We start from the raw sequence: 12,833 nt of genomic DNA, 5'->3' as shown, positions 1-12,833 counted from the left end.
CCAAAGTTTGAGAATCAATATCCAATTTCAGAAATTTGATATCCAATACATAACTTACAAGTCACGCAACAACATCACAAGTGCTATTATTCCATCATATGTTATAATTAGCTTTCCTCCAAAAAGTGGCTCTAAATGTTACTTAATTCAATCTTTACAGCAAGCAGCAGGGGAGCTTTACAGCAAGTAGCAGGGGAGCAGGGCAGACAAGTAGTATAAAAGCAGTAGGGGAGCAGGACAAGTAGTAGCAGGGGAGCAGGGCACACACACACACACACACACACACACACACATCACAAGCAAGCATTCACTTCTTCTTTAATACTATCCATCACAATAGTCCTCTTTTGAACTTTTCCATAGCCTTCCTTCCTTAACACACCACGTACTCCAAAAATGTCCCCCTTTTTAACCCCTAGTCCGTAACCCACCGGACGATTGGGAATCTCATTGCCATACATAAGAGTATGAGAGCACAATAGCATAGAGTATAAGAGCACAATAGCATACACTCTAAATATCCAAGAGCTGAAATTTAAATAGTAAGATAAAATAAAAATAAAAATAAAAAAGAATACTAAAATGTAGTTGTTGATACCTATATAATCAAAAGTATATATAATTCATTGTAGCACCCCACAAAACACCATACATCGAAATGGGTGCAGTGCTTAGCACTCAGATTCTATTAAAGTGCAAGTTGATTTGAATTTTTATCCATTTGATAGCAGCTTATTTGATTAATTTGTAAAAGATGCTACAAGCTAGAAAGCATAGGAAAAGTCAAATATTTTTTCATTTTTGACATAATTTCGTAGGGGGTTTACAACTTTCATTTCTTGTAAATACACAAAACTGACATGTATTCTGTAAAGTGGCTGGTAAAAAACTTACATGTATTTTGTAGCGTGGTATAACCAATGACTACACCTTAAGCTTGTTAAAGGTATTTCATTCGATGATGAATGTTTGGCCACATGTCCATGTCAAGATCATAGACCAAAGTGTGAGAGGCCACCTGAGCCAGAGATATAATTTACAAAAGAAAAAAAGATCAAAGAATGTTGACTTTTACCTAAAACATCGTACTATATACGAAACCAAAAAGAATAAACAAAATTAAAAATTTAATTTATCAAAAAGAGGCTATCAAACAACTCTAAACTCATCATAATCATGCTTGAAATGCAGAACAAAAAGCTAAATTTTCAAATTTGACATAAAACAGAAGCACAATGAAACATATTAATACTTTGTATACTTGAAATATCTATTGTCTATGTATCAAATATCTAAACAATAAAGACAAAGCAAGTACTAATAGGAAGGTAAAATTCATCAGGATTATTGTAATGAATAATTTCACGCAATAACTTAATGTGACTATTATAAGGTTACAAGAAGCTAAGCTAGCAGCACAAGCATACTTTCTAGAATAAGCACAACAAAAACAATCTTGTTCTCCCTTTTTAAAAATACTTCTTAATAAAGATATACAGCAAGTTAACAATAAAAAGTAAGTTGTCATAAATAAAAGAAATAAATAATTGACATGGCAAAAAAGGAAAGTTAAATAAATATATCATCCATGTTTAAGGGTAGAGAAGTCCAACTAGACTATACCTAAGCAATTAACAATAATCATATTCTGACATGCTAAGAAAACAAATATCTTATGAGCATCAAAAAGAGAGAGATTATGCACTATGGGGCATTTTAGGATCAAATAGATAAACACTTACTTAAACTAGGCACCACAATAACAGAGGTAACAAGTGCTATATGAACTGTCAATTTAGTTAAAACAAAAGTAATATTTGACCAAAGTTAATGCAAATCAATATAACCAAAATTATGAAGCTGAGTATTTTAGAAACTAATACTATATCTGAAATGACTCTGGAATTGAAAAAAAAAAAAAAAAAAAAACTAACATCAAGAACTTTTCATGCCCAGAAAAATGAATTCATCTCAGCTAAGGTGAGAAATCACTAATAATAATTCACATCAAAGCAACAAAATAGAAATCAAAGTTTCATATCAATTTTATAAACTGCAAATCGCAAAGAGACATACATTCAGCGATTTTCGCCCCTGCTGTTCGAGACCCGGCGATTCTACAACCCACCATTTTCCTTGAATATAATGAGAAGGTGATCTTCGGTTTCAAGAACCCCTTCTTCTTCAATTTGAGGGCCAAACTCTACTTTGGTCCAACCAATAACTCTAAAAGAATGGAGTAACAAAATCAATGTCAAGTTTTACATGCAGTAAAGAAATAGATCTAACAAATGAAATTAGCAATCAAATAAATCACTAATGTGTAAGAAAATATCTAGAAACTAAGAGATTTAATTGTAGAAATAAAAATTCAACAAGATCTATGACCTAGGGTTTTACAACGAGTAAAATTGGGTAATTGCAACTTGCAAGTATCAACTAAAATCACACAAAAAATAAAAGAAGCAATTTATATCTATTAAGAGCTAAGAATTAACAAAGATTCATGTAAATATGTAACCTATGAGGAGCACAAGAGCAATGGCTGTCAGCAAATCAAATTTCAATGCGCACCACCAGATCTGATAGAAAGACAATATTTTTAGGCATGATATATAAGTTATATTGATAGAATTATGAGAAACACAAGGAGAAAGAGGATCTGAATTCAAACTCTAGGCCATGACTTCATGAATCTCTGTAAAGAATTCTAATCGAGTGAAGGAAAAAAGAAGAAAGTAGGTTTCGTGATGTTGGGCGGTTTTGTGATTGTGGTACAGCTTATTAAGTTCACGTGTGGGGCCACATGTTAGTGTTCTCGACGCTTTTTGTAGTCTAAAATACATTCGACTGTAAAAGGCGTCGAGGAAACGCGGATATCGTAATTACCTGCTGACACCCCCTGCTCTAGCGACGAGGCTATAGCGTCGAAAATACACTCCTTTTGTAGTAGGCGTAAACCGTATGCACTAAAATACTTTTTTTTAATAACGTGGTTGGTAATAATGGCTTTAATAGTTAAATTATCATACTTCTTATAAGAGGTTGGGTGTTTGAATCTTTATATGGACTAAAGTTGGTTTCTTTGGTGACATGGCGTATTAATTGAAATTGTTAAAGGTGATGTGGCATCATGAGATGTTGGGAAGCTGACGTGGCGTAATTAAAAAGGGCCTACCTGGCACATCGACGTTTTTAGGAATTCCTTTTAATATATAGTGTAGATGCTAGCTTATTTTCAACCTTATTACAACTTCTATTGCATTGTCAGAGACATTTGGTATTCAATTTGGTTCGTTGTCGATGTTTTCATCTTTTTGCATTTTCATAACTACTTGGCTACATCATATGGAGTACTTTTGGAGCCTAAAATTAATAACAAGTTAAAAAAAAATCATTTTTCTATCATACAAGCTACTTGAAATAAGAGTCTTAATTAGTATCATGCACAATTATTTTGCTTCTTTATACCATGCCTTTATTGCTAAACTAGCAATTAAATTTATACTTAAACTGACGATTAAATTTGTTCATTTTTTTCAATTCAAAGCTGAGATTAACGACTGATGTCAATTGTGAATCGGACAATGGATTTTTTGACGAGATATTTGCTGGAGTTAATGATAAATTAGACTAGACATTGCTGACATAATCACAAAGATAATTGCAGACTTTATATGTATCTTGCTTAAATACTCTATGAAATAAATTAGATAAATTGAAACATTTTAAAACGATTGCTGGTCAACTTTCTTTAATTCAACATTCTACTTTATTTATATTTTTACTTTATTGAATATGTTCATACTTACGTTTTGTATTATTCATAATTTAATAAGGTCTCCGATAGTCATTGCATATCTCTGATATTTTTTTTATTTGTTATATTTGATATGTCTAATTTATGTAGTATTTTACCTCTGTCCCTTGGTCATTATTATTAGTAGTGTTTTTGACTCTTTAGAGCCACTTTTATTACTAATATGTGTTTTCAAGTGTTTTTGTAACACCCTAGAAATTCCTTTTCTTTAAAATACGCTTTACCCTCTTTAAAACACGATTTAGGAATATCTAAGATATTATCGCCACCGTAAAAATGGCTAAGGCAATTATCAAAGATACACAGCGGAAGTTTTGAAAGTCAAACTAAGAAATAACACAATTTAAAAACCGAACTAAACGAAAATAAAGTTGGAAGTCAACAAAACCAAGTTAAATATTAACCACTACAACTTGGAACCTTCAAGGCCCTTATTCAAAACCGTCCAATCCAATAATAATGTTAGTCCAACAAATAATAAAACAAAATATTCAAAATTTAAACATATCACATCCTAATGAAAACTAGCATAGTTCTCTCTTCACTCATGCCCCATCATGAACATGCCTCAATACCTGAAAAGAGTATCTCTACTTGCCCCCTCTACTCTCCATTAGAATGGATCATCGTAGGGCCAAGATAAAGACATAGCCAGACACAAACAAAACACACAATCAGCAAAGCTGAGTACATAAGCGTATGTGAACACACTATCATGCACTCCTAGCATTACACACACTTACCTCACTGCACCTGTTTACAAGCACACACAACAAACGACAAGACTCTTCAATTGGACACTAAATAATTTATTTAGCGTTGATTACGCATCGAACGGGTTTCTAACTTAACTAAACCTTCCTCAATGAATTGAGGACCACTGACACGGGAGCTAACCGTGCCAGCATCACCTGTGCCACACATTGGTGGCGGAATTCCAGCGCATAATGATAATAATAAAAGGGAATATACAGCGTCCTGTACTCCATTAGAAGTTATGGTTAAATATAAAACCCCATAACTCCCCCCATATGTTCATACTCAAGGTATATACGTTCCAAGAGTTTTGGTGCGTAATCTCTTTCACTTTACGTTGTTTACATATTATTAGACTTGGTGAGGACTCTCAAAGCAATACAATTCAATCATCAATAATAATTCAACCATTCAAACATACCAATTTAATTCTTGAATATTTAGTGACCACATAATATTTAATGTTGAACCCCTTTTTAATTCTACCTCAGTGTCATAGACACTGTAAACGTATAAAGTGCCAACAATCCTATCCCTCGGTGTTAAAAACACCTTAAGTGCACAAAGGCACCAACATACAATTTATTCTTTGTGTACATAGACACTTATATAGCTCCTTCTTTATGCGAAAGCATCAATAAAAATTATATGAACTATAATAAAATTCCTTTTTAATATTCCAAACATAATTAAACAATTTGTTTAATTAAACATGCTCTCTAACATGCCATAAATAAATATGTAGTCCATATAATCATGCCAAAAATATAATTTTCAATCCATAGAGCATCACAAATAAATTCATGCTTCATAATTCAATCACCAATACCAATAATTCACAATTAATACATAAACCTTAGCATGATGCTACTTGTAATTGATTGAAACCAAACATTGCATGATTCTACATCATCAAATATGCTAAGTACGCGAACGTACCTTGAATATGATCTTAAATTCGCCACGACTAGTAAAAATCGCTTACTTCAAAGTCTCCTACACATTAAAATTATAATAGTGTATCAAAGTCCACTCTAAACAAATTTCCAGCAATATATACTATTTTAAAACCCTTCATAAATTAATTACAATAAGCTGAAATTATATTTAGAACACCATAATTAAGTCCCCTTTAATGGGTAATTTAAATTCCCTTTAAAAGCATAAAATTTAGGTTTCTACTTAAAATTCCTGCACTAATTTTATAATTAAAACTTGCTGAAAATCAGTCTTAAAGCACTTAAATTAAAGGTCTAAACATTAATACATCATATACTTTCATAATTTCATAAATCAAGAACCTAGGGTTTCAAAAATTGGGGCTTTTTAATTAAAATCAAATCTGAAAATTAATTAACATAATTACAACATTCAAACATCAAGTTTTAATCCCAAAACTCATAATTTATAATTAGATCTAAGCATAGATTAAATAAGAACAAGAAAGATTAATTTTTTTTTTCGAGAGCCAACCACGGCAGCAGCAGCCACCGCGGCAAGGCTGGGATGCTGCCGCCTGCCGCTGCAGCTGCTGGCCGTGCGCCTGCGGCTGTGGTGGTGTGCGATGGTGGTCCGGCCACGTGTGTTGCTGTGGTGGTGGCCGGCCGTGAGAAGGGGATGGGGAAGAGGAAGAAAAAAAAGAAAGAAAAGTGGGGAGAAAAGGGGAGAAACTTACCTTGGGTTTTCTCCACTCTGGGCTAAGTTGATTTGCCTCATAAGTGGGATATTTATACACCTTTTCTATCAACCCTTTTTACCCTAAACTTTCCTCTTTTAATTCTCCTAATCCCTTCCCAAATAAAACTTGTTAAAAAATAAACTTTCTTAAATTAAAACCCCATCTTTTAAATAAAAATAATTTAAATAAACTTTCCTTTTATAAAAATATATTAATAAAATGCTTTAATTAAAATGATTATAACTAATTAAATATTTCATTAAATACATACTTTAAATAAAATACGTATAAAAATACGGGGTATTACAGTCTACCCCCCTTAAAAAAAGTTTCGTCCCGAAACTTGGGGAACGAAATTGAAACCTTTTTCTTAATTATGTATAGTATTGCTGTACTTTTTGTCACCCTTTTACTGCTTTATGTCCCTTGAGGGCATAAATACTTGAAATACTTGTTGAAATTTGTGCCAAGAGCACCAAAAATGACCGAAATTTGGGTAAAAGCGCGAATTCTACCGCATTCTACCCCCCTTAAAGAGATCGAGTTACGCCCTCGTAACTCTACATACCTGAAACAACTCTGGGTATTTCTTTTTCATTTCATCTTCTGCCTCCCAAGTGGCTTCCTCATACTCTTGGTTAGATCAAAGTACTTTTACAATCTTAACATTCTTGTTGCGTGTACTACGCACCTTGCTGTCAAGGATCTTAACAGGTCTCTCTTCATAGGTTAAACTTTGATCTATCTCGATGGTTTCTGGTTGAAGCACATGGGACTTATCAGGGATGTACCTTCTCAATTGTGATACATGGAATACATCGTGTACTTTGCTAAGTTCCACAGGTAAAGCTAACCTATAAGCTACTTTGCCTATTCTTTGCAGTATTTCATATGGACCGATGTATTTTGGACTGAGCTTTCCTTTCTTCCCAAATCTCATAACTCCCTTCATTGGTGACACCTTTAGTAACACCTTATCGCCTATTTCAAATTCTTCTTCTATTCGCTTTGAGTCTGCATAACTCTTTTGGCGATCTTGAGCTGCCTGGATTTTAGCTTGAATTTCCCTTACTTGTTTGATTGTATCTTCAATTAGTTGAGGCCCAAGGACTATAGTTTCACTAATGTCGTTCTAACAAATTGGGCTACGACTTTTTCTCCCATACAAGGCCTTGAATGGAGCCATACCAATGCTCGCATGATAACTATTGTTATAAGAGAATTCAATAAAATCCAAGCTATCCTCCCATCCTCCCTGGAAATCTATAATGCAGGCTCTCAACATATCTTCCAAGGTTTGAATGGTTCTTTCGGTTTGCCCATCTGTGGCAGGGTGGAAGGCTGTACTCATTTTAAGTGTTGTACCAAAGTTTTCTTGCACACTTTTCCAAAATTTTGATAGAAACCTGGAATCCCTATCAGATATGATATCTTTTGGAACCCCATGTAATCTCACAACGTACTTGATGTAAGCTTTTGCAAGTTGTTCCATTTTCCAAGTTTCTTTCATTGGTATAAACATTGCTGATTTTGTTAGTCTATCCACCACTACCCAAATGGTGTCATGGCCGCTTTTGGATTTAGGGAGACAGGTCACAAAGTCCATTGAAATGCAATCCCACTTCCAGCTTGGGATTTCCAATGACTGTACAGTCCCTTGAGGCCTTTTGTGTTCTATCTTCACCTTTTGACAAGTTAAGCATCTTGCCACAAATTCAGCCACCTCGTTTTTCATCCTAGGCCACCAAAACATTTTCTTTAAATCCTTATATAACTTGTCTCCTCCCGGGTGTACTGAGTAAGGTGTATTGTGGCCTTCTTCCATCAACTTTCTCTTCACTTCGTCACATTTTTGTGGCACACACCATCGACCCTTATACCTTAAACTCCCATCCTCATGAACTTTGAAGTCTGTAGCTTTACCTTGTTTAATCTTTTCACGAATTCTGTCCAACTTCACATCTCCCTCTTGGTTTTCTCGAATCTCATCGAATATTGTTGGTTGGACACTCAGATTTGCTAGAATACCTGCTGGTACTCCCCATTCCACGACTTCTATGTTCAATTTTGCCATTTCTCTACATAACTCATTAGCTACTACTAACGTGTTTACTCCATGACTAGATTTACGACTTAAAGCATCCGCAACTACATTCGCCTTCCCTTCGTGGTATTGTATGTCCAAGTCGTAATCCGTTGTATACTCCAGCCACCTCCTTTGACGAGAGTTCAAGTCCTTCTGAGTGAAAATATACTTTAGGCTCTTATGGTCTGTGTAGATTCTACATTTCACTCCATACGAATAATGACGCCAAATTTTTAGGGCAAAAATGATGGCAGCTAATTCTAGGTCATGGGTTGGATAGTTTACCTCGTGGGTTTTAAGCTGCCTTGATGCGTATGCTATTACCTTCCCATTTTGCATAAGCACGCATCCCAAACCATTTTTTGACGCATCACTATACACATCATACAATCCACTATCATCTGGAAGTGTAAGCATTGGTGCTGTAACTAGTTTGTGCTTTAAGAGTTGAAATGCCTCTTCACACCTCTCATCCCACTCAAATTTCTTATCCTTCTTCATTAGAGTAGTCATAGGTTTAGCAATTTTGGAGAAATCTTTAACGAAGCGCCTATAATACCCTGCTAAACCTAAGAAACTTCTCACATCAGATACCGTTTTGGGTGTAGGCCAACTTTTCACAGCTTCTATTTTGGCTGGGTCTACTTCTACTCCATCCTTAGACACAAAGTGCCCTAGAAATGCTACCTTTTCCAACCAAAACTCACACTTAGAGAACTTAGCATAAAGGTGGTTTTCTCTCAGTGTTTGCAGAACTGCCCTTAGATGTTCTACATGCTCCTCTTTGGTCTTGGAGTATACCAAAATGTCATCTATGAAGACCACTACACACTTATCCATAAATTGATGAAACACCCTATTCATCAAATCCATAAAGATCGCTGGAGCATTAGTCAACCCAAAAGGCATAACTGTGAACTCATAGTGTCCATACCTTGTCCTAAATGCCGTTTTAGGAATGTCCTCATCGGCAATCCTCAATTGGTGATATCTAGACTTCAAGTCGATCTTAGAGAACACCGTGGCTCCTTTCAATTGATCAAACAAATCATCTATTCGTGGTAAAGGATACTTATTCTTTATCGTCACCTTATTTAATTCCCTGTAATCGATACACAACCGCATACTTCCATCCTTTTTCTTCACAAATAGAACTGGAGCTCCCCAAGGTGAAGCACTTGGTCTAATGTATCCCTTCTCCAGTAAGTCCTGTAACTGCTCCTTCAACTCACTCATTTCCGCAGCTGCCATTCGATATGGTGCCTTGGATATAGGGGCTGTTCCGGGAACTAAATCTATAGTAAAGTCGATTGCTCTCTTAGGTGGCATCCCCGGAATTTCCTCTGGAAACACATCCAGGTACTCATTCACTACTGTTATATCCTCTGGGTTTGTCACTTGCTCATGGTCCATATCCCTAACACTGCAAAAATATATAGGATGCCCTTTCTTCATGTATTTTTCCAACTTTAGGACAGAAATTAATCTCGGGCACTTAGTACCACCTTTCATCCAATATGTCACTGACCCATTGCCGCTAGCGACCATTTTGACTTTTCGTGACCTACAACTAATTTCAGCATTATACTTACTCATCCAGTCCATTCCTAGAATAATATCGAAGTCACTCAACCCAAACTCAATAAGGTCAGAAGGAAATATCTTTCCTTCTATTTCTAAAGGCACATTTCTAAATGCCTTAGTACAATTCACTACCCCACCTGTCGGAATAGTTATGGGTAAATCTACTGGTTTTACTGCTGTTAAACAGTCCCTAAGTTTTGTCACAGTACCTTTAGAAACAAAAGAAAAAGTTGCACCAGAATCAAACAATACTTTAACAGGAATAGAGTTAATAGGAAAAAGACCAGTAATAACATCATTCGTGGCCTCAGCCTCATGTCTACTCAGCAGATTCAGTTTTCCAGTAGCTCCACCCTTATTTTGGTTATTGTTATTATTGGGATTACCATTCCTCACCCCATTCTGTTGTGCTCCCTTGTTCCCATTAAAGTTGTGGTTGTTGCAGTCCCTTGGAAATTCTTCTGGTTCCCTTTAGAGGTAAAATTGTTCTGCCTATTCCCATTAGCATTCTTAGAGTAACATTCGTACTCCCTATGCCCCAGTTTGTTACAAGCACGACAAGTAACCAGATTGCCCTCGCAGTCCTTCCCAGGGTGATTGTTATTGCACCTTCTGCAAAGATGATACCTTCCATCTTTGTTGTTCCCCCGGTTATTGTTTCTAACCCCTCCATTGTTGCCACGTCCACCTTGACGGTTATTATTCTGGAAATTATTATTATTGGAGAAGTTATTGTTGTGGTGATACTTCTGCTTCTTAAAACCATTCTGGTTTCCATGCTGGTTACCAGAAACTTGCACCACCTCCTTTCTTTTCTCTTTCCCTTCCATATCAGTCAGCTCCTTCTTCTTCTTTTCCTCCAACGCATACAGGTGTGCGGCTCTCCCATACACCTCATCCAGAGTTTCAAATACTTGCCCGCAGAGTTTTAATTGCAGATTCGTAGTTAGACCACTCTCAAACTTCCTAGCCTTTGCTTTTTCAGTAGCAACAGTCTCCTCAGCGAAACGGGACAACTCTATAAACCTGGTATAGTACTCCGTAACTGACATCTTTTCCATTCTGAGGTTTGAGAACTCCTCAGCTTTCTGCTTTTGCAATAAGCTAGGGTTAAACTTATCCCTCATTTTCTCTTGGAACTTGGTCCAGTTAAATCCAGGTAAGGTCCTAACAGTAGCTTCATTTTGCTGCCACCAAAGGTCAGCTTCACCCCTTAGGTAGTAGTTAGCACAGCCCACTTTCGAATCCTCAGGGTATCCCACCGCTTCAAATAGTTTTTCGAACTCTTTCAACCAGTTTTCTAAAATGGTAGGGTCAGGCTCCCCTTGATAAACGAGTGGCTTACTCTGTGCCACTTTCTTAAAAAGTTCCCCCTGAGTATCCCCATTGCCGGACGTGTTTCTAGACAGCTGCTGGGCAGCTGCTGCTAATTGTCTTACTACCTCACTAAGTTCATTTCCACCAGTGTTGGTACTGCTTCCTCCTGCCATCTTTCTTCTCCTGAATTAAAAGAATCAGGTTCTAAGTTAAATGTGGTTTAGGTTAGCTCCCAAGGCATCCACTCACTAAGTATAGAATTATTAAACTTGCACAATTCCTTTGAAGCTAATAAATTTTTAATTGGATTTACCAAATTCATAGTTCATAGCTTTATCAACTAATTATTGATTGCTAACCAACCAAGCATTTAATAAAGCATCACAATAATAAATAAAAATAGTCCCCGTTAACCCTCGATATTTGAGACTTAGAATTTAATTTGCTGGAATATGGTTTGTAGAATTGGAATGGCAACATAAGTTAAAATTATTGGGAAATGGAGTGATTGGTGTAATCGAAATAATTGAATTATTGGGAAGTAGTAAGGAAAGAAAAGTGGAATTTTATTGATAGGAATAATGAATAAATACTGGAATATAAATGAGTATAATCACTAGCAAGTGTTCATAAGATCACTAAATGTTTGTGGGAATACCACTTATTACCTAGTTGCAAATAATAAAGATACCGAAAATAAACTGAAAGTCCTAATAAAAGAGATTATAATAATCAGTCCTTTCGAACGTTGTCCCTTTTGTCAGTAGACTGCTTATAACTCGAAGGATCGAAATCATTGTCATTAGAATCCTCCATTGGTTCAGGTGACTCAGGTTCAGTAACTACTTGGACGAATTCTCCCTCCTCTTCCTCGTCTGATGATATGTCGATTATAATTGGAGTTGGAGGTGGGTTAGGATCGGATATCTCCATCATTGAACTGTCCCCCTCTTGTTGCTCTCCATTCTCCGCTTGGTTACCCCCTGATGATGCAGAAGAGGAACTTTCTGGTTGTTGATTTAAAGGTGGGTTGTTCTCTACTGGGTTGTCATAGTAGTAGTTAGGGTAGGGAAGATTTAAACGCTGATAGTGAGCTCTTTCCACCCTTACAATGTAGTTTGTTAAATAAACATAACCGGGGTACCACTGGCCATAATAATTTTTGTACTTGTAGTAGTTTGGAATATCTCCTGGAAGATAAAAGTCAGCAAATTTTTCCTTGATAGCAATATAGGGAGGCTCCTCTGGCAGACAGTGTACAATCATTGCTGAAATACGATCAGGGGTCTCAAATATTCTATCCCGCAAGACATTACTCCTATAAGAACAATAATATCTGATTTTCTCTACGAAATCATAGGGGTGCTCATCATTTTTCTTTATTAATGACCCCATTTGTGTATACTTACTAGGAAAGTTAGGCATCTTGTAGAGGAAAAAGGCTTAGAAAGACTTCCCTTCCCCAAAGAAATAAAATAAATAATACAATTCGTGCAAAAATTTAAGTTTGGTGTTCAATCATACAATTTGAATAATTCCCACAAAACAATACGTATATTTCAGGCTTCAATCAACAAACATTTAATCATACA

The 12,833-nt window shown here is 35.9% G+C and overlaps 1 protein-coding gene across 1 annotated transcript; it reads right to left on the bottom strand.

The window, feature by feature from the left end:
* Window positions 1–293: 293 nt before the first annotated feature.
* Window positions 294–11,414, bottom strand: LOC145594262 (uncharacterized). Its single transcript, XM_081650596.1, has 8 exons — window positions 10,321–11,414; window positions 9,275–10,114; window positions 8,385–8,890; window positions 8,135–8,282; window positions 7,775–7,990; window positions 6,946–7,045; window positions 978–1,018; window positions 294–528 (listed from the first exon to the last, which is right to left on the bottom strand). The coding sequence occupies exons 1-8, from the start codon at window positions 11,412–11,414 to the stop codon at window positions 294–296; spliced, it is 3,180 nt and encodes a 1,059-aa protein (XP_081506722.1).
* Between the last annotated feature and the right edge of the window lie 1,419 nt (window positions 11,415–12,833).

Source organism: Chenopodium album, chromosome 19 (assembly GCF_948465745.1).
Source record: "Chenopodium album chromosome 19, dcCheAlbu1.1, whole genome shotgun sequence".
Taxonomy (NCBI): domain Eukaryota; kingdom Viridiplantae; phylum Streptophyta; class Magnoliopsida; order Caryophyllales; family Amaranthaceae; genus Chenopodium; species Chenopodium album.
This window is presented reverse-complemented; position numbering and strand designations above follow the sequence as displayed.